The sequence below is a fragment of the Heliangelus exortis genome, chromosome Z, assembly GCF_036169615.1.
Source record: "Heliangelus exortis chromosome Z, bHelExo1.hap1, whole genome shotgun sequence".
Taxonomy (NCBI): Eukaryota; Metazoa; Chordata; class Aves; order Apodiformes; family Trochilidae; genus Heliangelus; species Heliangelus exortis.
Window position 1 is genome coordinate 2,967,354 of NC_092454.1, and position 25,833 is coordinate 2,993,186.

Sequence of the window (25,833 nt, forward strand, 5' to 3'; positions counted from 1 at the left end):
TCTTTGCTGCAGTAGTGACTGTCTGCATAGGACTTGCACATCCTTGGTGGAACCTGCAAATCAGCCCATCTGACTTTTTTTTTAATTGTGCTGAGAAAACAAACCTAATTAAGTGGCCTGGGTCAAGTACCAGCCTGAGGTGGCTTTATCAGTTGGCACCTGGATATCAGTGAGGGGGTTGGGGATTGCTTTTGTAGCAGCATCTCCAGCTAGTGAAGTTTCTTATTATTCAGGATTACTGCTTTGTCTATTTATATATTCACAGAATGTTAGGGGCTGGAAGGGACCTCTGGAGGTCATGTAGTCCCAACCCCAGAGTTGGTGGAACAGGCTCACCTCAAGCAGTTTGCACAGGATGGCATCCAGGCAGGCTTTGAGTGTCTCCAGAGACACTCCACCACCTCTGGACAGCCTGTCTCAGTGCTCTGCTGGCTTCAAAGCCAAGAAGTTTCTCCTCATGTTTAGGTGGAACTTCTGTGTTCATTTTGTGACCATCATCTCTTGTCCTATTGCTGGGCACCACTGAAAAAAGACTGGCCCTGTTCTCTAACACCTACCCTTTAAATACTTGTAATTGTTGGTAAGATTCCCCCTCAATCTTCTCCAAATTAATAAGACCCAAATTCATGAGCCTTCCTTCAGGAGATGTTCCAGTCCCCTTCTTACCCTCACTTCTTGAACCAGGGAGCCCAAAATTGCTGCGGATGTGGCCTCACCAGGGCAGAGCAGAAACAGTCACCAAGATGAGGTCACATTGTCACAGGCTAAAGTTAATATTCTGCTTGGCAAAGGTCACCTTATCCTGTTTAGCCTTAGCCTGTTCCCTTTTTTCACCTAGATGGGTCAGAATCCGTCACCACCTAATCCTATTGCAAATACAGGAATCTATTTTGGGGGCAGATTGTTCCAGTTGAGGTGATGTCCATCTGTGGTTTTGGTCTCTTGGATGTGACTACACCATGTTACTTCAGACTGTTTCATCCTGTGTAATTTATACCTGGGATTTTTTCAATGGATTTTATTAGGGACTTGGATTCTTCCAGTATTCAAGCAAGCAATCATACTGCTTTCTTATGTGTTGCACAAACTGTGTTTGCCCATCTTCATTCTTCAATAATGATCTGTATTTTAACTAGGATTTGACAATCCTATTCTCTAGCAGACTTCTAGATACTGTTATTCTAACTAGGGTATTTTCCACTATTAATGCTGATTGGGAACACCACCTCTGTGATGCTAGGCAATAGTTATCTGATAGATTGGTTATCTTGAATATTTAGGTTTTTCCTGTGTCTGCATTTTTCTTGCATGCATCAGTATTTTCTGTCTTAGTAAAAAAGAAGGCCGTTTTGGCACTTTGTCTCAAAATTATGAAGCATTGCTACAGCTCTTTGCTGTTTAGGTAATTTCTTGCCCAGAGCAGGGTTTTTTTGGAAGTCAGATTTTCCTGTTAAAGGAAATGATGAAATGGAAGAAGTGAATGCATACTGTGTGCTGTTGCATGCTGATAGCCACATTAAAGATTTTTCTTGCCAGAATTTGTACAATATCATCTCAGATGCTGCTGCTTATAAGCAGATGAAAAGTTTGTTTCAAACATGAACTCTTGCACTGACAAAAGTAGTTCTGATTCCACCAATAACTTCTCTGACCCTTTCTTCCCCTTCTCTGACCCTTTCTTCCCCTTCTCTGACCCTTTCTTCCCCTTCTCTGACCCTTTCTTCCCCTTCTCTGACCCTTTCTTCCCCTTCTCTGACCCTTTCTTCCCCATGTCCATCCTCTGGTCAGTCCTTAGGTAAGAATTTTCAGGACTGTGTTGTCCCAGGTTTAGTGTGTAGCAGCTTAACCAGTTGTCTGCTAAACTTTAATTCCTTTTTTCCCTAGAGATCCCTGGGTCTTAAAGAGTACTTGTTATTCCTTGCAAGTATCCTTTGAGCATTTCTTCTTTCCCTAGGAAATAGTTTTCTTTTGTTAGAACTTCAAAACACCTGGGAGACTGAGCCAATTTGATGCTTTGTGTCCCTCAAGTCCTTTATAATAAATCCGCTTATTTTGTGGGGGTCTGCAAAAGCAGCAATCTGGTATCAAAGCAAGCTTGCTCTGCGAATGTTAGAGGCCACAGAACATGGTGATTTGCTTATCTAAGCTAGTGTTGAAAAGATAAAAATATTACCTTTTTTTTTTATAGCTGACCTCCTTTCTGTCAGCAGGCAAATTGTTTTGAGAACAGCAATGAAAATGCTCCGTGGAATGAAAGTGTCCACTCTGGTGGGAAGAAGTATATTAACTTCAAGCTTGTATTTTGGATTATATTTAAATGCTGTCTTACCCAGGAAAGATTTAAGTGCAGCTTGGATTGCAGGAGCCAGGTGATATTTTGGAAACCCTCCTGGCTTACTGGTGCTGCAGTAGGCAGTTGAGTTCAAAGCCCCTGTTTGGTAAAACACAAAAGCCCCTGAGTGTTCTCCTAGATTTCAGTTTGAGGGCAGCCTGCTTCCTAAAGGTGAAATGGTGATATGTCTTGGCAGCATCCCTCCAAATAAATTAAATGTGCCTGGGAACGTTCCCAGGCACCCTGGCCAAGTGGCTCAGAGCTGCCTTGGCCATACTTTAATTAAGCTTTTAGCTCCCAGGGCAGGGTGGCTGCATCTGAACTGCCCCATTGTGAGTGGTCCCGATGGTGTCCCAACTCACAAACCTGGGAATTGTGTGGGAGAAGAAGAATTGGCAAGACCCAGTGCTGCAGAATGTCTTAGCTGCTTTCTAGCCTACATGGTCATGTTCCAGTGCCTGGGAATGTATCCAGACATGATTTAACTTAGTGGTACAGATGTTAAGTCTTTGATTCTTCCAAATTCTTTACGGACTAAAGCACAGAAGGACTTTTCACATCACCAAGGAAGGGTTTAGGGCTGTTCAGACAGGTAGGTTTAGAATTCCTTCTCTTTATTTTGGGGTGGTAATTCTGCACGGCTAAAAAGTCTCTACCTCCTGTCTCCCTTTTATCTGCTTTCGGTGGTTGTTGTTTAAATGTTTTTCAGAATTCAGTCACCTTCTTTCCAGCCACCACCTCTCTGGGGTGGGCAGGAGTGTCTGTCCTCTTGTGACACTATTGCTTGTGGATGAATGAACACACTGTAGCTTTCCATCAAGGTGCTGGGTGGGAAGGATGTTTGTTTTCTGGTGTGGTTTTGGGTTTTTTCTTGGTTTGGGTTTTTTTTTGTGGTTGCCAGGAATTTCATTCTGATTTGGTGTGCATGTGTGTGAATATGAAGAGCCTTAGTTTTCTGTTCTGGTGACGTGGTGGGGGGAGGTTGGTCTTGTATTTTGCAGGCAGTGGATCTTTTATGTGAGCAGGGGAGTGAGGAGATGGCTGTTTCCTCAGGTATTTCTTCCAGTGAACAGTAAAAGCTGTGTTGAGCTGACTTGATTGATTGTACAGGATGGTTTCCTGCAGGCTCTTCAGTGTTTGATCATGGATTATTGGAACTGGAGTATAGCCCTGGTGTAGATGAGCCAGTAAAACATTGATATTAATCCCAGCTCTAAGCAGATAGACATCCTGGGAGGCAGCCTGTCATGTGAGCTGCTGAATATCAGAGCAGTTTTGCTCTTTTTCTGGACCTCCTGGCATGTCCTCCCTCCATGGTGTCCTGAGTCTCATTGCAAGCTACAGCTCAGTCACAGAGTCACTTCAGGATGCTGTTTGTCTTTCTGTAGATTCAGGACTATGCTGTAGTTTGAATATTTACAGGGGAGAGATTAGCAGTATGAAATACTGTTCCTTTTCATCTTGCTTTGTCAAGGGGCTGAGAAATTTTATTTTTTGCACGTGCTGTCTTACACCCTCCCACCCCCATCCCCAATTTTGGGAGCGTGTAATCTGTGTGGCAGCATCAGCTTTGGAGCACTGCTTTGTACAATGGATCCATTGCTCAAAGGTAGTAAGCTGTCAGAGCTCGTTGTGTCAATTAATATGCAGCAGGCTTTGTGTCTGCTGATTGTTCTTCTAATTTAAGGTGCTTGATGATCTGTCTCACCATCAGTTCAGTGTTTAAGGACACAGTGCAGGGATGCTCCCTGGTGTCCCACAGGCTCCCTGTGTATTTTCAGGGCAACTATTTTGGTCCTTCTGCAGCTTCTGGCAGCCCATGGTCCTGGAGGCATCTTAGGAATATGAAAGAGAGAGGTTACAGGCTCTACTCATGCAATGATAGTCAGTGTCCCTCCTCCTCTATTTAGCCCCTTTTTAATTTTTGGGGCGTTTTGTTTTGGTTTTTTTTTTTTTTTTTTTTTTTTTTTGAGAGCTGAGATGCTGCTGCTGTCTGAGATGGATTTAACTCGTTCAGGACTTTTGAAGAGCTGGGTGGATCTTAGGGAATGGTGTGTGCCTCTTCACTGCTCTCAACTAAACAAATAGTCATCTAGTACAAGATGTCAGTCATGTCCATAAGATGTCAGTCATGTCCATAATCAGTAAAATATTAAAGGCCATGTTTTCTGTAACATCTTTATTGGTGAAAAATGCAGACTGCTACCCAAAATTCCACTTTTGCTTCTCCTTTACTGTGCTTGTGGAGCTCCACAGTGAATAGAACTGCTCTGCCTGACAAGTAACTCTCAAAATATGAATTTTCAGCTCTGCATGTTTTTTGGACAAAGAACCAGTTCATTGATTTGAGTTGCAGCTCAATTCCATGAATGTTTTGGACTCCTTGGGATGACATGAGATGTGTCATAGCCAAGAAGGGGACAAGAACCAAACCTACACTTCTGTTTTATTCAAATCACCATGGAATTGAGGTGGATATGAGGTCTGAAAGTGTTTTTAAGTGCAGTGCTGCTCTCTCTGCCTTTCTTCTTTTGTAACATTCATGAATTTTCTCTGTGTAGGGGTGGGAAATAAAAATACTGGCTTCACTTTTCCTCCCTTGAACACTCGATTCAAACTTGAGTGTCAGCTAATCTTAGTAGCTTGAATTTAAATGGCAAAGCCTGAACTTAAAACCTGGAGTTAGGTAAACTTCTGAACTTAGCAACTTCTCAGGGGCTGTAAAGGTAATGTCAGACTTCAGGCTTTGTAGTGGGGCAATGGATTTGTAAGTCACTCATCAACCAGATTCTCTGTTTGTGAGGTGCAAAGTCTTTATTTTACTTCTGTAAAACTAATTTTCCGTGGTCACAGAGCAAGTCTGTGATAGAGTTGAGCTTGATTTATGGTTCTGAAAATATGCTGCCCATTTACAAGTCTGTTTTCCTGCTTTACTTAAATGCTTCTGCTTTAAGCCTATCAATAGAGGCTTCTTTTTCACTGTTGTGATCTTATCATTGAACCATTTTGGTAAAGAAATAGTTGTCTTTCCTCCCACTTCATTTAGCACCTAAAGTTTTGTTATTCTATAGCGAAGGCTTGAAATACTGTGCTGTGTAAGTGTGTTAAATACTGTGTTTTGTGTACAGAGGAAAAGAATATTTAGTTTTTTTATCAAGGGGAGTACAGAAAACAGAAGTATCAGCTACACCGTGCTTGACTTCAGAGTCCCATATTCTCCTGCTTTGGGAAAAGCAGCAAATTAGTATGTGGATGGAGAAATGAGTTTAATGCTGAAGTGAAACCTGGAAGGAGTGTGATGGTCAGTCTCAGATGCACATGGCCTTTGTTTGAAATCTTAGGGCAGCTTACGTTCAAAACCAGACAAAACCAAAAACCCCCAAGCCAGAAACTACCCTTGAAAACAGAAGCTTGTGAAGAGCTAGGCTGAGGAAGTTTTGCCTGTTTTAAGGAACATTACAACTGTATTGACTACGTAAAACCAGAGGACTTGTTCACCTTTTGAAAACATTTATCATTTACCTTGAGTCACGTGTTCCATTTTGATATCCTCCTTCATATAGAAAATATAGCATGAGATGTCAGTTTGAAGTGCAAGCCTAACAATGCTCTATCTTCTATGTGAAAGGAACTATTTCTGTACATTTTCCCATGTTTTGACATCATGGTGTTTTGAATAACCATGTTCCATATTCATATCGATTTTTTTGTTTTTTTGTTTTTTTTGTTTTCAATTTATGCACAGCACTTGCTCTGAAATTTGGGGACTGAGTACACCAAACACGATAGATCAGTGGGATACCACAGGCCTTTACAGCTTCTCTGAACAAACCAGGTGAATATTCTGCCCTCTCTCTCGCATCACAGACATCTTGTGGGAGGGATTGGCTTTGGAGGGTCTGTAATGGGATGCTTTAGCTGGAAAAGAGACTAAAATGCTTCCTAGGCCTCTCATGGTACAGCATTTTAAAATAATTTGCTTGCCAGTGTAGAAATCTTTAAAGTGTTCTCAGCTGATGTTTTGACCAATGAAACTCTAATTCTGGAATATTCCTTTTTCACGCCAGTGCTATTGAAAGAATGGGACGACTTGTTAAATGCAAGCTCTAATGTGATTTGGTATTTATATTAACAAAGTTGGGAAACTTAATTCTTTAGACCTAATCTTACAAAGTGTTTAAACTGCTTTGTATGCCACAAGCTTTCAGTTAAGTCTTGCTAATTGGCTCAGATAAGAGCTACTCAAGAATTGTTTGTAAATTCTTCAGTAGTTAACAGTGGGCAAATTTTAACACAGGGCCTTTTTTTTTCTTTTTCTCTTCTTTTTTTTTTTTTTTTTTTTCATGTCACATTGCTTGATTTGTCTATTGAGGTTTGTCTCCCATCTCCCATAACAGCCATAAACATCTGCATTTTTGTAAGCATATGCAGCCTGTCTTAAAACCAGCAAAATGTTTTCAAGCGAGTAGCGAGGCAGATGAAGTCGAGAAGATAAAAAACCTCTGCAGCCCTCACGAGATGTGCATTCATGCTTCTTGCATTACACTTATACTGCCATGTGGATCACTTGGGCAGCTGACTGCTTAGAGGCTTATTTTGCAGCCCTGTGGGAATTCTTATGCTTAAAGCCATAAAGCATCCATGCCACAGCAAAGCCTTGAGGTTTAGCAGCGAAAGGGGCTGTTAAGTGTGATTTTGTGTTCTGTTTTTTTTTTTTTAACAACTGTCTTCTGCATTTGAAAAAAAAAAAAAGTATACGAAGCAATCATCCTAAATGCTTGGTTGGAGGTGAAGTGGCTTTTAATGAACTCTAAATTCACTGGCAATAATTTGAGCAGCTCAGAACTAAGTTAAGGCACTGCTTGATTCCGGCATTTTTAGCACATTTGAAGCCTTTTTTAACTCCGCTTGCAGTATCAATCCACTGAACTCTGAAAATAATAAATTAACCACCTGTCCCTTGAGTTGTACATTGTTGCTTGAGTGGTCAGGAGACACAGCATGTAAACATTTTTCCCATTTTTCCCCTCCAGATCTCTCGATGGCCGCCTGCAGGTCTCTCACCGCAAAGGATTACCCCACGTTATTTACTGCCGCTTGTGGCGCTGGCCGGACCTTCACAGTCACCATGAACTTAAAGCCATTGAAAACTGTGAATATGCTTTTAATCTTAAAAAGGATGAAGTGTGTGTAAACCCTTACCACTACCAGAGAGTGGAGACACCAGGTAGGAAGACTGCTTCTGACCTTTTTCTCCCAGCATCTGTACTCACTTGCTCTGCGTCATGTTTTGAATGAGGAAAAAAAAGAGAGAAAGGTGATGCTTTCTCTTGCACAAGATTCTGAGAGGTACAGCTTTTCAGAATACCATCCCCTGAAAGGTTTTAATAATGAGTTCCATTTTTTGTTCTGTTGAAACATAAGAAAAAGCTTTTTATCATGAGGGTACAGGCACAGGCTGCCCAGGGAGAATGTGGAGTCCCTTTTTCTGGAGGTACTCAAACCCCACCTGAATGCAGCCCTGGGTAATGTGCTCTGGGTGATCCTGCTTTAGTGGGAGAGTTGGATTGCATGATCTCTAGAAGCCCCTTCCAACTCTGACAGTTCTGTGATTTCCTGAAGTTACTGAAAAAATGTTTTGGATGTGTTGAATACCCCTGATAACTACTTGCAGTACTGCCAGCACTTTCCAGCTGGCTGGCTACAATCTGGACTGAAAAAGAAACAGAAATGACTTACCTTTGGTGCTGTGGAATAGTCTTACTAAAGAGGCACCTCAGGAAGCTGTTTTCATCCAGTATTCTTCCAGCATTATGGAGGTTCAGAAAATTCTAAAACATCGGAAGAAATTACTAGATATCAGAATTGTAAATTGTTAATTAATTAACTATTAATTAAATAACTATTAGAATATCTGATTTTTTTTTTTCCTTTTGGCTCACAGAAGGCTGGGTTTTGGGGGTCTTACTGATGGTTTGAATTTGGCTTTTTCCAGTGTTGCCTCCAGTCCTCGTGCCGCGGCACACCGAGATCCTCACGGAGCTTCCACCTCTTGATGACTATACCCATTCCATTCCTGAAAACACTAACTTTCCAGCTGGAATTGAACCACAGAGCAACTACATACCAGGTATTTCCTCAGCTCCCTCTGCATACAGTATATTTACCATTCTGCTTAAGGTGCTAGATGCACCTGTAACTCAGATATAATTGATTTCATGTATCCATTCGAATGGAAATACCTTAAAACTGCTGTTTGTAGAACACCAGGCTGTGTGGGACCATATTGCTGTGGCTTCACAATAGCTCACTTGGTTTCAGTAGTAGCTTATTTAAGATTCAGAATGTTAATGAGTACAAAGTGGACCTTTACCTTATGCTTTAAGCCCATTTTACAAATATATAGGGGTTGCCAAATACTGCGTATTGGAAATTGAGTAGTAAACTGCCACCTCATCTCACCACCTGTAGTGTGTGGAGGAAACCAAGTTGCAAAAGAGTGACTTAAAGTGTTTTCATCTGTAGTTCACAATTTATCAAGGTCTGCTCTGGGTATTTGTCACTGTTGTATGTGTTCAGTTTTGTCTTTCTACTATGAATTACCAACCAAACAATATTGAACTCTTAAAGGATTGTTCCTCCTCTTTGCTTCGTTCCTACCCCAAAACAAATACTAAGAGTAGTCTGCTATGGTGCACCTGAAAGGCTGTACCCTTATGGAAACATAAAATAAGTGACCTTTGTTTCCTGCCCCAACTTCCTCTTTCCTGCCTCTTCAGGAAGTTGCCTGGAGTGTGAAACCAGGCAAAGCTGAAGTTTTCTTGTAAATCTTTCATGCAGCTATGTTCTAAACAAGCTGAAAAATGCAGATCTGGACTCTCATCAAGAATAAGAGGACTTCCTTGAAACCCTGATATGTACAATGCCCAAACTGTGTCTCTATGTCTTAAACAGGATGTAAGCAAGAATTAAAATGGCACCAACAAAATGTCAATGAATTCGATCTCATCAATTTAATTTGTTGCCACATAGGGACAGCAGATCTTTAAAGAGCAAGTTCAGGTGCTAGATGGAAGTTGGTGATGCTTTCCCAACTTCTCTATACTTTTTTGACTCCACCTGAGGGCTTTTGATAGCATCTGCAAACAGCTTACTGGAAAAGCCAACATTTGAAAATCTCAGTGCTGTGGAAAGGAATGAAAGCAGCTCCAGGTAGTCATTTCCAGGAAGTTTGTTCAAGGTGATTGTGGGTGTTCACCTGATTCTCCAATGTTTATGCAGCTAACCACACCTTACCCCCTTCCTTTTGTCACTGACACCCTCCTGTTGTGTTCATATCATGGCATCTTATTTTATTTGACCTTGCTCACTTCATCTTGAACACTTAGCTAGGTTCTGTCTTATGTGTCTTGCTTCAGAGAGCTCTGTTCTTTAGTAGTAAGCCAGGCTGACAGCTCTGCTGGTTTTGGGATGCAAAGGCATCTCATTACTTGGTTGGTATCACTGGGAAGCTTCACTTCAACTGGGAAGATGGTGGTTGTGAAGGTGCAGGATGAGCTTTGGATGCTCCCTTTCCAGTCACAGATGTGCTGAGCTGCATTGTCCAAAACCTGGCAGCATTCAAGCTCTGCTAAAAAATTTTAATGCCACTCTCTTGAGTGTTCCTTTCCAGCTGTGGTGGTGCTCAACCTCTGACCCTAAAGCAGTATTAATAGTATTAGGTGGAGGAAATCTCCTCAGTTCAGACAGGGAGAAGATCCGGAAAATGATCCGTGCCAAAGAGCCAGGATTAGCAACTGGAAACACAGGAGGTGTGGGTTGGATTGGAAAGGGCTATTGACCTCTTAACATGGCTCTGGACTTAACTGTGAGGAATGATTTGGAGATGGGTGGAGTCCACTTTATCACAATGAATCCTATAAAAACATTCAAAACAAAGTGATTTTGGGTTTTTTTGTTTTTTTTTTTTTTTTTATCGTCGTACTTCTTGCTGGCAAAAGATTTCCCTTAATCTTCCTTAAAAATTCTCACTTGAGTTTTGTCACCTCTATATTTAGCAGGCTACTTCTGCAGAATGAGCCAGAGATTCTTTCAGTTCATTTTCATTTAAGCAACTGGCTTAATCTAGTTTTACAGAATCATATCCCAGGTTCTGGTTTCCTCTCCCTGACTCCCCTCTGATCTTAATACATTGCTGTCAACTTCAGCCACAATTTTTGATGTAATTTGATTTTAATTCTTAAGCAAAAGGCTTTATCTTTCAATTTCTGCTGTTTGGTAGTGATATAATTAAATGTGTTTGATCTCTCAGATGTCTTGGAGAATTCTAACTTGATTGTTGAAATAGCTTCAAACGCTTTCACTGAAGAAGTCCAGGTTTTGCCTGTAATATCTAGGAAGAGACATTTGCCCAGTTCAAAGAAAATTATTTCCTGAGAGGCAGTTGGTTAACTCATTATCTGGATTACAAAGTACATTTTGACTGGAGAAAAGGAGCAACCAAAACTCTCTTGGGTTTTCAAGCTATTTCTGAGGAATTAGGCACAGCTTCTGGTATCAGAACTCTTCAGACTTGGTGCTGAGTTTACTGTGGGCTCTGAAACTCCTTTAAATAAAGATAGTTAAAAGAATAGATGATCATTTTGATAGAAGTTTGCAGTAATAACAATGATGATAATACAGCTTATGCAGCATAACTGGTAAGATAATAATTATCATTAGTGAGTGAAATCAACTGATGGGTATTGAAGAATGGAAATGGAAAATAACCTTTAAATTTTCCAACTTCTATAAGGCGTGGGAGGGTGTCTGATCTGATGGTTATACTACATAAAGACAGCTCACATTTTTTTAATTTTTTTTTTGTTTTTTTTTGGTAGAAGTCACCAGATGGTTTTTTTTCTTTTCATTTGTAATTCTACTGAATGTGAAAGCTGTTGATCACAATTGCAAAATTATTACTCATTGTGGTTGAAGTGTCTTGTATTAAATGGAACAAACAAGGATTATCTGTTAATTATAAAACATTTTTGAGCAGTTGACTGGCATACAAGAAATCTTGTATTTTCAATAGGCAATAAGGCAGGTAATGGGGTTGATTGTCCTACTGGAAGGCAAAAAGGACAGCAAAATGACATTCCAGTTGAGTATTCAGCTATTAAATGAAGCTCTTGAATACCTGAGTACAAAAACCCATAATGCAAAACCTTAGAAATATCCCCAGTCACTGAACTAGCAGGTGGATTTTCTTGTCTTTTTTTTTTTAATTTTATTTGACAGAAACACCGCCTCCAGGATACATCAGTGAAGATGGAGAAACAAGTGACCAGCAGTTGAACCAAAGCATGGATACAGGTAACAATTTATTTTTCATTATTTTTAAGACCTGGGGTGACTAGTTGTGATCCCTATGGATGGTGTCTGGATGCTGTGTGAAGGATGATAGCAGCATCCCTCTGTTCAGCCTGGTGTTTGCAGTTTAAAATACCACTTTCAGCCCTGTGTGAACAAAATGGGTTTTGTTTTTGCTCAGGGAATGCTTTGAAAACATTCTGTGCCATGTGAAGTACATTTCATTTGTTTCATAACAAAAGTGTACAGGTCTAAGACTTCATCAGAAAAACTTAAAATAGATATATATTTTTTTTTTGTAGCTGACTGTTTTCAGCTTACCCCTGACTTTACCTTCTGAAGCAGAATGTCTGTTTAACCTAAACAGCTTACAGAAATGCTTTATTTGAGAACCTGTGTCCTGATTTATCACTTTTCCCATGTTTCAAATGACTTTTTCTATGGCAGGTTTTACTGGAGGAGTAGTAGAAACATGAAACATTAGCACCTTGTTGTTGAAAAGGTTGCTAGATAATCTGGTTGTCCTTCAGCTTGGCCAAAGCCCAGTTAATGTGCTGGGTAAGAACCTCCTGCTATGTGCTGGCAGACTGCAGGGTGTGTTTGATCAGCTAATGTTAGCAACCTTTTCCAGTTAATTTTTCCAGTTAAATTGGAATCAACTGGACCAGTTTCTTGAAGAACTGCAGTATTTTCCCACTCTGTGACAATAGGTGCTTTAATTGAAAAAGGCTGGCATCAGCAATCATTGGCTGTGCAAAGCCTCACTTCATTTTGCCTACCAGAGCACAAATTGTGTTGGAGTGTTCATGTTTATCTGAGGTTTGTTTCCTTCCTCCTTCCAGGAAAAAAATAATTTCCTCAAATGAGGAAATCCAGCTTGTAGTTTTCTAGAGATAAAGCCTCTCCTTTGAGGGTAGAGATGCAATAACTTGATCATCTCATCCACTTTTTCTTAGCTTTTTTTCACTGAATTTGGGAAGAAGTCACTACCTTCTCACTGGAGAAATGCATAAATAAAATGATATTCACAGAGTGTGCATGAAGTGAATGCCACACAATGATGCTAATTGAGTCTTTATGAGAAAAGGGGTAGGTCCCTAAGAGTCTGGAAAATAAAAATGTAATCTTTAGTTTAGAATAAACATGTGACATGCTGGAAAGCTGTTGTAGGATTTCTGAGGTTTCTTATTCCAAAGCTTTTAAATATAAAACTCTAGATAATGGTCATAACCCCCTCATCTGAGATAAAATTCATTTGCTCTGAAACAATCTGTATTGCTTCTACAGGATCTCCAGCAGAGCTGTCTCCTAGTACTCTTTCCCCAGTCAATCATAGCCTGGGTAAGCTGGAAATGGTTCTGATTGTTTCTTTTTGTGTGTGATGACTCCTCTTTACATTAAAAATGAAAATGTACTTTAAATTTTTAAACGTACTTTTTATTTTAAAAAAAAATAATAATAATTAAGAGCTGTATTAGAGACTTGGGTTGGCTTCCTGATGATAAGCATGATAGGGCTGGGTTAATTTGTTAACAACCACTCTATTTTTGTAACTGTTGAGCTTCTAGCAAAGAGAAAGAAGAAGATAATTGAGCGTGCAGGGAAAACTTTTATAAAATAAGTAGTTGAAAGGCCTTTAGCCTATCCACAGTGCTCCTCAGACTTGCTGTCTCCCTCCTGAGTGTGTTCAGCTGCTCTTTTACTCTTTCACCTGTGACCACAACCCCATTGCTACTCCCACAGGAGTTGCCCACCTGCTTTGATCAGGTGCCACTGCTGTGTTGTCTGTATAAATGCCTCAGGAAGATCAGATTCCCTCGGGTTTGTTTAGGGAATGGTGACAGAATGTAAGAGGAAAACACTGTGCAGAACACTCAGCAAGCAATTAGGGTAAGGTGAAAAAAGGGGAAGTGGCACAGGAAAAGCTGGGAAGATCCTGAGCTTTAAGTAAAAAGGAGCTCAGAGCTGCCTTGAGCTAGGACACAGTGGAACATATGGTGTCATACAAGAAAACATAATTTTCATATTAATATTTTTTGCCTTGGTATGGTTCAGTGTTTGATAGTTTAATCTTTGCTTTAACATTGCCAAAATGTTTGCAAGTTATAGGAAGGCAACAGGAATGTCTCAGCTTCTGGCATTCACACTAACATCAGCTTAATATTTTTTTTTTTTTTTTTAGCAAAATGCAAGTACTGAACTAGATGAGCTGTGGCTGGATTAGATCACCCCTTCTCCCTCTCCTCTTTCCCTTGTGTGGAATATTAAATTCCATTCTGTTTACTGTGCTGGGTAAAAATGACAGCAAGCAAAATAGAACTTGAGGAGTTTGAGGAGACTGCCACTTTTGTAGAAAGGGAAGAAGAGCAGGGCAGATAAAGTTCTTTTCTGCATAATTCTGTGTTAAGCATGTTGTTTAAATTTTTTAAAATTTTTTTTTTTATTTCCAGACTTGCAACCGGTTACTTATTCAGAGCCTGCATTTTGGTGTTCAATAGCATATTATGAACTGAACCAGAGAGTGGGAGAAACCTTCCATGCATCCCAGCCTTCCCTGACTGTAGATGGCTTTACAGATCCATCAAATTCAGAACGGTTTTGTTTAGGTCTGCTTTCCAATGTGAACAGAAATGCTACAGTGGAAATGACCAGGCGACACATAGGTAAAAAAAGAAAAAAAATCTTGTTGCCTTTTCACTGTTTTCATTTTGGTGTAGCCATTGAATTATCTGGAATGATCCAGGCAGGTCTGTCCCCTGGGATCTTCTCACCCTTGTGCAATCAACCATTCTCTCTCTCTCTCTCAAAAAAAAAACCCAAAACCAACTTGTAAAGGGGATCTTGGTCTCTCTTGCTAAAGACAGAAGTGGAAAGGCCCACAGGAATCCTTCCTTCAGTCTGTAGTCACAGAGGGGTGGCAGCAGCAGTCAGACAGCTGCCAGGTACAGGAGGAAGCCCCTCATTAGGATGGGATTCCTGCTTTTCCTTGTGGAAAAAGACAATCCACCAAAGCATCCCAAGGGTGAAAGTTTTTGGCTCATCAGACCACTCAGCCCTGGGTGGAGGGGTAGCATTTGTGTTCAGAGTTGCTTACAATTAAAATTTAAGCTTTAAAGCCACAATATTCACATGTTGCTTAGATTATTCTGATGTACCAAATGCAGAGTGGACACTGGTAAAACTTCCTGAATTCTTTTCTGAAATGGGAAAGGCTGCTATGGAGATAACACACTGTTTTGACATGACAAAGATTTGTTTGGTAATTAATGAAGAAGATTTGTTTTCTGCAATGCAGCATCTTGCCTTTAAGTTCATTAAACTGCTGATTTTTTTTTTTTTTAAGGCTTCCTAGCAACATTTATGAGATTTTCTTTGATTTTTTTTTTTTTACTTTTTTACTAAAAGTTCAACCTCTTGAGTAAAACCTTCTGAGTCCCTCTCTGCCAAATCCAAATGCTTGTCTTATAAAATTTTAGCCATGCAGAAAGCCAGGCTGTGCCTGTACTAGCTTATCAAAATGGTCAATGATAAGGCAAAACTACAAGAAACTAATTTTTTGATAAAGCAGCTTTATTTTTCTTGGAAGAGAAACATAGAAGAACTATGCCCTTTAAAAAGGACATGTTAATTATAAACAGCTTGCTTTGGGAGTTTAATTATACATTTTTTTTCTCTCGTGCTGCAAAAAACCATGCAGATTTTTTTTTTTTTCTCCTCAGGTAGAAAGAACATGATCAGAAAAGTGAGTGGTAGGATTTCTTGTGGGTTTTTCTTTGAAATAAGCCCAAATAAAGTCCTGGCTCTTTTTTCATAGGAGTGCAGAGAAGGGGCATGGAGTGGGTTGTGAAACAGTGTGGGCGAATGTAAGCAGAGAGTGTTGAAGTGGTGTACTTGTGTTTTCCTTTTTTTGCCATGGTGCCCTCTTGTCACTTCCCATCCAGCACTTAATAGCAGCGGGAGTTTTAATTAGCTGATGTTTTGATTTCAATTTTTGGTATTTCAATTTGGTATTTCAAGTGGAAAATCGTTTGGTAGGGAGCGCCGCTGCTTCCTGACTTGGATTTGGTTACAAGCCTTTAGGTGACAAAAAAATTCTCTTTTGCTCTTGACCAAAAGATTATCCAGCTTCTCCTTCAAATATTGTGTGTTGGTAGGAAAAAAAAACAAAAAAACTAAAAAAAAACAGGTTAATTGTGTGAGGAAAAAAAAAAGGTTAATTGTGAGAAAAAACCCAGGTTAATTGTTTCCTGCTCCAGCTGTGTGGTCCTGTAAGGAATCGATTTTTTTTTTTTGTTTTGTTTCTGTTGTAAAGCAAAACTTTGGCCTTCTCTGAAACAAAATACTCCTTTGTTTGTTAAGCTTTTTGGGTCCATATCATAATTGAGTTCCCTTGAACCTTGCCTGCAGGTAGGGGAGTCCGTCTCTACTACATTGGGGGAGAAGTTTTTGCTGAGTGCCTAAGTGATAGCGCGATCTTTGTGCAGAGCCCCAACTGTAATCAAAGATATGGTTGGCATCCTGCAACTGTCTGCAAAATTCCACCAGGTTAGTAGCCCCACAAAGGTCCTGTGCAAAAATTTCCACTGAACGTGTTCACAGGATGACACTTTTCTTACCTTCTGAGGGTTTTTCTTTTCATAGTTTGGGGCTTCTCTCTAGCAAACATGAGACTTTGTTGGTTGTACCCTTTTGACCTTTTTTTTTTTTTTTTTCCCCTTATAGGATGCAATCTAAAAATCTTTAATAACCAAGAATTTGCTGCTCTTCTGGCTCAATCTGTGAATCAGGGTTTTGAAGCAGTTTATCAGCTTACTAGAATGTGCACCATAAGAATGAGTTTTGTTAAAGGCTGGGGAGCTGAATACAGGTAAGAAAAAATATTGCTTTTAAGTTTAAGTGTATTATTTTTCTCACTTGTATACTGTTTCTGCCTAGCTTTGAAAGCCATATGTCATAGAATCATAGAATGGCTGAGGTTGGAAAGGAACTCAGAGCTCATCTCCTCCAAGCTCCCTGCCATGCCCAGGGACACCTCTCATCCAGACAAGGATGCTCCAAGCCTCATCCAACCTGGCCTTGAACACCTCCAGGGAGGGGGCAGCCACAGCTTCTCTGGGCAATCTGTTCCAGAGTCTCAGCACCCTCCTGCTGAAGAACTTCTTCCTCACATCCAGCCTCAACCTCTTCTCCTGCACTTTCAAACCATTTCCCCTTCTCCTCTTGCTGGGCACTCTTGGGAAAAGTCCCTCTGCAGCCTTCCTGGAGGTTCCCTTCAGGAATGGGAAGGCAGCTCTGAGGTCCCCATGGAGTCTTCTCTTCTCCAGGCTGAACAATCCCAGCTCCCTCAGCCTCTCCTCCCAGCAGAGCTGCTCCAGCCCCTGGAGCACCTTTGGGGCCTCCTCTGGACTCATTCCAACAGATCTCTGTTCTTATGTACAGACTTCTTACCTCTACTATAGATAGGGTGTCTGCACGTTGAACCCATATTTTCTTCCTTCTTCCCCTCAGCTATTAAGAGCAGTAAACTGATTTCAGTATCACCTTGAACTCAGCTATTGAGCAAGGAATGCTGTTCAAGTTTGTGTTCCTCCCTTGGTCCTGCTTCCTTGCTTATCACAGAATCCCAGACTGGTTGGAAGGAACCTGAAAGCTCATCCATTCCCAAGCCCTTTCCATGGGCAGGGACACCTCCCACCAGCCCAGGTTGCTCCAAGCCCCATCCAACCTGACCTGAGACACTGCCAGGGATGGGGCAGCCACAGCTTCTCTGGGAAACCTGGCACAAGGGCTCAGCACCCTCACATTCAACAATTTCTTCCTCATCTCCAACCTCACTCTCCCCTTTCTCTCCAAGTTTTAACCCATTTCCCTTGTCCTCTCCCTACCCCCCCGTGTCCAAAGCCCTCCCCCAGCTTTCTTGGAGCCCCTTCAGATATTGGAAGGTTGCTCTGAGCTCACCTGGGAGCCTCCTCTTCTCCAGGCTGAACAACCCCAATCCCTCAGCCTGGCTTCCCAGGGAGGTGCTCAGCCCTCTGAGCATTTGAGTGCCTCTCCTCTGGACACCTTCCAGGAGCTCTGTGTCCTTCTGCTGTTGGGGACTCCAGAACTGGACCCAGCACCCCAGGGGGGGTCTCAGCAGAGCAGAGGGGCAGAATCCCCTCCCTTGACCTCTGTCTGTGCTTCTGCTGATGCAGCCCAGGACGTGGTTGGCTGAAATATGGTGCTGAAATCACTGACACCATCTAGAAGTTTGATAGTTTGTGCCATGAGATCATTTGCTGTGTTGAATGTAAGCTGTGCAGTCATTTTGCTCCTTGTCCTGGGTTATAAGGAGCAGAATGAGTTGGTTAGGTTGTTTTGTGGGATGCAGTTCATGGTGCCCAATGGAAATGCATTGGAATCACTTGGAGTGTGTTCTGCAGGATAAAGCAGCTGGAAAATACATATTTTAAAGGATGGCAAATATTTTAAAAGTTGTAGTTGGGAAAAAAACTTTGCAGGGGTGAGATGGCTTTGTTTTCGTAGTAAAACCACTAAAACCTGTTTTTTGATTAAAAAAAAAGTCTCACCTGCTTCTGAATATATTGCAATTGTATTTTCTGTTAGCACAAAATAAGAGCTATAGTTAGGGATAGTGCCTGTTTGTATGTGGGAATCAGAGAAGAAAAAGAATTGACTTTTAACTGAGCAATATTAAAGCTTCCCTTAGTTTGGAAAGCTAGAGATGTGGTTTTAAACAAATCCCTTAAACTTCTCTAGAAACTTTCCACTGAAAGAATGAAGCTTGGAGTATCAATAACCCATTGTAGTACCTGATGATAATTTTTTTTTTTTTCTTTAAATCCATATCATTCCTGAAATTGAGTCATGGAGTGGAGGTTCCCCTGTGAATCCTGGGGTTTGGATCCTTTTGTCTACTCTTGAAGTATAGACATGTAAATAGTGGTGTCAGTCAGTGAGGGGAGGCTTCTCAGCTAAATGAAGGCAGTTTTGTAACAGCCTAATTAGATGAAATGAGAAATTTGAGTAATGGAATAAATTGGTACCTCTTTGTTAGCGAGAGGGGCACAGAAAAAGAATCTGGCTGAAGTTTAAAGAGCTGTTGGATTTGGCTCAGGAGGAGTATGTCTACACTTGGGCATAATTAAATACAACATTCAAATCAGAAGAGAAGAAAGGCTTAATCAGTCAGATTATGGGGAGACAACTTGAAGTGAATGGAGTTGGAAGTGCTGGGTTAAAACAGCAGGGAGGGGTTTTGTCAAGTTTTTTCTGAGGAAGGAGAATGTTGGTTGTTAGCAGTCCATAAACCCTTCAGAGATTGTAGGGTTGAAAAAGTGGCAGCAGCACAGGAACTGATTACTGACATAATGCTGAAGTAATTTCTGTTGAAATTAGTAATAAATTATTGACACACAAAACCTGTAAGCTATGCTACAGCTTCTCCCACAAACACAACCTTGAATTTCAGTGATGGTAATCTAGATGTTCAACCTAGACCAGGAAGCACTCTAAAACCCATCATCCTTGTTAAAACTTCTTTAATATATCAAAAATGTTTTTCATAGAAGAGCCTTTGGCAAAGCCAAAACATTATTTCATTTTAGTGCATACACATGCAAGGTGATAGATTCTACAAGCTTGGCAGCCAAATCAGCTTTTTGTTTAATACATGTTGGCTTTGAATTGAAGAGGGGTGGTAAAACTTCAGAAGTCAAGTGTTAGCCCAGCAACTTTCCAGGTCTAGGATCACCTTCTAAAGAAAGTTCAGTGGAGGGAATTCTGGCAAAGAAAACTCAGTGATAGGAGAGAGCTGGAAAATCTGTAAGTAGGAGGCTGAGACTGAGCTCTGAGGCAGCTGCTAAGTGATTGTCACTGTTTTATTGACTTTGCCAGTGTAGTGCAAAGCTGTTGAACAGTAAAATTTGGAGGAAGTGTGTTGTGGAACACATTGTAGGGGAGTTGACAGGAGTGGAATAATGAACTTCCTTCTCTGGGAGAGGATTTGAGACAAAATGGAATTACATTTCCTCTGGTTTAGATTGTTCTTTTCTTGGATCACTTTGTTTTGGCAGAGGCCTGGGATAACTTTTAGAGTGCTGAGAGAGCACAGACCCCAGCCACTCTCTGCTCCTTGAAAATGTGAAATGAATGACTGAATCCTGCTGCCTGCTCAGTTCCTCTGTTTATATAAATACTTTTCCCTTAAAGCAAAAGGGCTGCAGCACCAACAGTAAAAATGAAGGGGCTGGGTCTGTGCCTGGCTAATCTGTTGCCTTTGAATCTTAATGGCTCCTTGCTTTGACTTGGGGATAGTTAGAATTAAAAGGAAAAACTGGCTTAGCAACAGTAGTCTTGCCAGTCTTGTTTGGGAAAACTCCCATGCCTGGAGTGGGTAGAGTGAAATAACAGGATTTCTCAGGCAGAGGATATCCAGTAGTGATTTCCTGACTTTGGAGATGAGAAGAAAGGGTTTTGAATAACAGATCCCTGGAACAAGGCTGTACAGGAGAGTGAATGAAGCTTTTATCAAATCCTTCAGCTTTATTGAGGCTTTCTACATGCTGTTTAATTAAGAGCTTCTGTTGTGGAAAGTTTTAAGTTTATATAGAAGAACAAGGGGGGGAAAAAAAAAAACTAACCTGAAACGTTTTTACTTAAGAAACCCAAAACATTTTTACTTAAGTTGTTTGTATGAGGCTGTCACAGTCCACAGCACATGCAAGCAGTGTGAGATTACAGGAAATCAGAGATAAAGTTTGGTGTTCCTTAGAGATAGCATCAGTTAGCACAGTACAACCACACACTGTGTTTTGACATAGTGTTGGCTGAACAACATCTGGCAGTTCCCTTCTGCATTTATTTACTCAATTGATGCCAAAAACCCAGACTTTAGGATTGCAAGTTTTGAGTTTCTTTCTAGAAATAAGGCTTTTGGTGTAGCACCTGGAGCAAATGCTGCAGTTCTTATCCTCTAGAGCAGAATATTTTTGATGTGTTATGGAGAAGCATGTAGTTATTGGTGTGTCCTATAGATGTTTGGTGTTTGGGTTTTTTTATTATTTAGGTTTAGGGGTTTTTTTTTTTGTGTTTTCAGTTTCTGTCTGAATAAGGCTTAGTAACAGCATATCACAGAATGTCAGGGGTTGGAAGGGACTTCTGGAGATGATCCAGTCCAACCCCCCTGTCCCAGCAGGATCCCCCAGGAACAGATCCAGGGGGGTTTGGAAGCCTCCAGAGCAGGAGACTCCACAACCTCTCTGGGCAGCCTGGGCCAGGGCTCCCTCACCCTCACAGGACAGAAGTTTCTCCTCATGCTGAGCTGGAACTTCCCATGTTCTCCCTTCACCCCATTATTCCTTGTCCTGTTCCTGGGCACCACTGAACAGAGATTGGCCCCTTCCTCTTGCCCCCCACCCCTCAGATATTGATGGACATCCAGAGATCCCCTCTCAGCCTTCTTTTCTCCAGGCTGAACAGCCCCAGGGCTCTCACTCTTTCTCCCCAGCAGAGATGCTCAGGTCCCTTCATCATCCCCAGAGCTCTCCCTTGGACTCTCTCCAGTAGCTCCCTGTCCCTCTTGAACTGGGAAGCCCAAAACTGGACCCAGTATTCCAGGTGTGGCTCCCCAGGGCAGAGTAGAGGGAGAGGAGAACCTGCCTGGATCTGCTGGACACACTTTTCCTGATGCCCCCAGGACACCACTGGCTTCTTGGCCTCAAGGGCACCTTATTGACCCATGAAGAATAATATATATATATATATAGTAATAATTGCAGTTTTTTACCTTTCTGTCTTGTAGGTAGGGATGGAGATCGAGTTTTTCATACGACAGAGGAATTTCTGGCAGCCAAACCCACTTTCTGCTTCTCTCTTTCTTTTCTGACACTGCTTTTCTTTCTTTTGTAGGAGGCAAACAGTAACAAGCACTCCTTGCTGGATTGAACTTCATCTGAATGGACCTCTGCAGTGGCTGGACAAAGTATTGACTCAGATGGGCTCCCCTTCAGTACGCTGCTCCAGCATGTCCTAAAACTCCTCTTTTCCTCACCACTGGGCTAAAAATCAAGTCCAATCAACAGACTTAATATAACAGCTCGTCTGTCATAGTATTTGTGTGTGGTCCCCATGAACTCTCTACTATCCAAAAGAAAAAAAAAAATTAAAAAAAAAAAATTAAAAAAAAAAAAAGGTTTTTAGAAAAAAGAAAAAAAAGAAAAAAGGAAAAAAAAAAAAAAAAGAAAAACAGCACTTGAGGTCTCATCAATTAAAGCACCTTGTGGATTCTGTTTCCTATACTCTTGATACTAGATGAAAATTTAGTGTATAGAAATGCCTTCTTCAGAAAGAAGGGACAGTTCTAAAGACTCTTAATGGTGTTTTTATTGGGTATATAATTGAGTGTCCTAATGGTTTATCAATAACATGAATAGCTAAGTATATGTACAAGTAATGTATCACGATCTCAAATATCACAGTATTGTGCTGTTCTACATTTTAATTCCCATAAGTAGTTGTTTGGGTTTTTTTTGATTGGGGCAAATCTCTCATAAAGTTCCAAGACTCTTCTCCTTTATTCTTTTATATTTTTTTTTATATAAGCTGGTTTTTTGAGTTGTCCTAAGCATAAAAAGCAGACTTAGCTTGTAGAAAAGCTTAATTTTTTTGCTGCCTTCTTAAAGAAAAAAGAAATCCCTCCATTGGAAGGGAAAGAAATGTCTTGAGATGCATCTGTGATATCTTAAGATACTCTATATGCTTAATGGGGCCTAAAATGAATTCATATTATAAATTCTGAGTATTCATCACACTATGAGTCTACTTTTCCCTACCCATCCACACTGGTGCATCTGTTTCCAGCAGTGATGCTGGCACTGGTGTAACTGGGACTTTTTTGTACCCTGAATCATTGAAATAAGTGTTTTTTTTTTCTTATGAATTGAGAATTTACCATAGCATTAGATACTGGATTAAGTACACGAGGTTATTGGCTCACCCCTTACATCTGTAATTTCCTTTTTTACTTTTTTCATGAAACAGATGGTACTAAAAATGATAGGGGTTGTTTCTTGTGTCTTTTTTTTTTTTGGAGCCAAACACCTTGAAATTCTTTCCCTGGTAGACTCCTTCGTATAGTTTTGAAATAGATGCAGCTTTTTAACATATTTCAGGATCAAAATTTAAATTTCTGATCCGAGTGGCTTTGTTACAGCTTCCTTCCATACCAGATCATCTGCATTCATTATGTCATAAAAATGGCCTTGTTATTAAAAGTAGTTGCTTCTGCAAAACCTCTAGGATAGTGGTTGCTGAGGTATGACCAGCAAAGGGGGGGGGGGGGACACTTCAAAGTTCTTCATGACAGTGCATGTTATTGTGAACCCTTGGACACTACAGCTGCACCATGTAAAACAAACAAACAAACAAACAAGCAAAAATTATCCTGGAATATATTCTACAAATAAGCCTGGGGTTGGGGAAGGGTTGGGAAACTGTATAGAAGGGTTATTCTGACTTGAAAAAAAAAAAAAAAAAAAAAAAAAAAACCACAAAAAAAAAAAAAGAAGAAAACCAACAAACCAACATCTTACTAACAATCTTGTGATCTAGCTGTCTGTCATTCTTTCGTTCTTGTGGCAGTAGCAGGATTGCCTTTGTCTGTTTTTCCTGTTGTCTCATCCATTACACTAGCACTGTGCTTTGTAAGTGCAGCTCTAGTGATAACTTAGCTTTGAGAACAAAACGAAAAGTAAAAACGTGGCCAGTGTTACAGCTTTTTAATCAGTTGGCAGGATGGATGATAGCGGTGGATATTTTTATGCCGTACCGGCTCCAGCATAGAAGCAATACCAAAAATCAAGCCTTGACAAAGTGGGCCAGACACCTTTATAAAAACCATCCAGAAATTGGCAAAGCAGTTACCAGTTTGTGCTAGTTTTACCAGTAGCCTAATGTATTGGTAGAACTTGTGAACCTAAGAAATAAGCTTCATGCGTGTTGCATTTGCCTAATATGTGAATACACTAATAAAAGTTTTAATTCTCATGATGGTTGCTCTCTTTATTAATTGCTTAATATATATACATATATATTATTGAAGGTTAGGAATCATTCTAACCAAGCCAAATAAGTGGCACAACTCTCCTGCATGTTCTGGCTGGGAAGTGAGAGTTCAGATCTTAAAAATACTTCTTGGGTGTCCAGAGGAGAGGCACTCAAATGCTCAGAGGGCTGAGCACCTCCCTGGGAAGCCAGGCTGAGGGATTGGGGTTGTTCAGCCTGGAGAAGAGGAGGCTCCCAGGTGAGCTCAGAGCAACCTTCCAATATCTGAAGGGGCTCCAAGAAAGCTGGGGGAGGGCTTTGGACACGGGGGGGTAGGGAGAGGAGAAGGGAAATGGGTTAAAACTTGGAGAGAAAGGGGAGATTGAGGTTGGAGATGAGGAAGAAATTGTTGAATTTGAGGGTGCTGAGCCCCTGTGCCAGGTTTCCCAGAGAAGCTGTGGCTGCCCCATCCCTGGCAGTGTCTCAGGTCAGGTTGGATGGGGCTTGGAGCAACCTGGGCTGGTGGGAGGTGTCCCTGACCATGGAAAGGGGGTGGGAATGGAGGAGCTTTGAGGTCCCTTCCAACCCAACCCATTCCATGATCTGTGTGTGTTCAGTGGCCCAGGCTTCTCCTTCAGATGGGCCTGATGGAAGCAATGACTTTTCCACAACCAAATGACATCCTGCAGGCTCAGATGTTGACTTTCACCTGGGAAATGAGATGAACAGGACTCATCTGGGGGGGAAATCCATTGCATCTATGAGCAGGTGGCAACTGGAATCATTCTGGATTCTCCTCCCTGTGGATTTCTCTCCTTGCCCCTTCAGTCTCACTGGTACCACTTGTTTCACCTTGAACATTTCAGCACTGCCCGTACCCTCTTCTTGTTCCCCAAGCTGTGTACAAGGACACTGCAGGCATTATCTTTGGACCTGTGGTGCAAGGCCATCTCAGTCTGGGCAGAAGTCACTTTTTTTTGGCTTTGACCACTAAAATATTCTCTCCTGCTATCACTGTTTCAGTCCCAGCTTAGTGGAACTTATCTGCATTTGAAATGTTTTCTTGTCTCTGTTTCATTCCATCGCCTTTGGCAGTTCTTGAGTAACTGTAACCTGCTCCTCTTTCCCAATCCTTAATGCCTTTCTGGCTTATCTTCTGCTCTCTTCCTCAACCCGTGCCTGCTCAAGCATCTTAAGGTGGGATGGTGAGGAATGTGACTTCACCCCTCTTCTGCCCAAGTGCTGGTGTCCAAAGCACAAATGAAAAGTGAAATTTTTCTCCGAGGAGGCTGTTTTGTTGAATGAGATCCTCACAAGCAGGGAGCACTCAACTGAAGGTGCTTTAATAGGGGTACCCAGCTGCTTCCTTGTAGCACAAAGCTGAAAACACTCTGTGTCTACCTCAAACCTGGGCTGGGATTCCCTGTGCCTGGGTTCTCATCTCTTTCTTGTCACCAAGCCCTGCCTGAGCTGGATTTTCATAGGGCTGCTGGAGCCAAGTAATCAAAAATCAGCACTTGATGGAAACACCTGAGCCTGGAAATGATTTATGAGTTGCCTTTTAAGCAGCTTGGATGCCATTTCAGAACCCTCCCGCCTCCAAAGACAAACCCAGTTCTGTTTAGAAGTTCTAGGGCTTAGGGTTTGTGAAAAAAGTCAAATGCTTGGACTCTTGGCAGCTTTGAGCTCTGAGAAGCAGGAGTGGAGCAACATCTCTGTGTGATTTCCACCTTCCTTTTGTGCCTGTCTCCTACCCAGGTGGTAAAACTCTCTGCAGCAGGAATTCTCTGCTATTTCTGGAGCATTTTGCACTGAGTGTCCCCAGGTGCTCTTAGACAAATCCAGAACATGGTGGGAAGCCCCTGGCCTGTTTTTTGCTCTTCTCCAGCACTTAAATCAGAACTTAAACCTCTTGAACTCCATCATCATCAGGGACAGGTGGAATCTGGGGCTCTAAGTTGCTTTCTGGTAGAGAGCTGAGGCTGCTAAGCATGAAAAAGCTGCCAAAAATTGGGCATTATCAAAGGACTCAGCTGAGATGTTGAGGAGGAAAAGATTTCATGTACGCAGTAAAAAAACCTCAAAATCCCAGCTACCCTGTTCCACAA

At 41.3% G+C, this 25,833-nt stretch overlaps 1 protein-coding gene across 2 annotated transcripts in view; it reads left to right on the forward strand.

The window, feature by feature from the left end:
- The window catches only part of SMAD2 (SMAD family member 2), a 54,797-nt gene extending 31,069 nt beyond the window's left edge, over nt 1–23,728 (forward strand). Inside the window, exons 3-11 of one of the 2 annotated variants that reach the window (XM_071730081.1) lie at nt 6,078–6,167; nt 7,366–7,559; nt 8,328–8,462; nt 11,612–11,686; nt 12,971–13,024; nt 14,134–14,346; nt 16,091–16,228; nt 16,406–16,550; nt 21,593–23,728. In XM_071730081.1, the coding sequence (XP_071586182.1) occupies nt 6,078–6,167; nt 7,366–7,559; nt 8,328–8,462; nt 11,612–11,686; nt 12,971–13,024; nt 14,134–14,346; nt 16,091–16,228; nt 16,406–16,550; nt 21,593–21,716 (1,168 nt within the window). In that variant the 3' untranslated portion in view covers nt 21,717–23,728. The remainder of the gene's footprint in view (nt 1–6,077; nt 6,168–7,365; nt 7,560–8,327; nt 8,463–11,611; nt 11,687–12,970; nt 13,025–14,133; nt 14,347–16,090; nt 16,229–16,405; nt 16,551–21,592) is intronic. The other variant, XM_071730082.1, reaches the window with a different exon arrangement.
- The last annotated feature ends 2,105 nt before the right edge of the window (nt 23,729–25,833 follow it).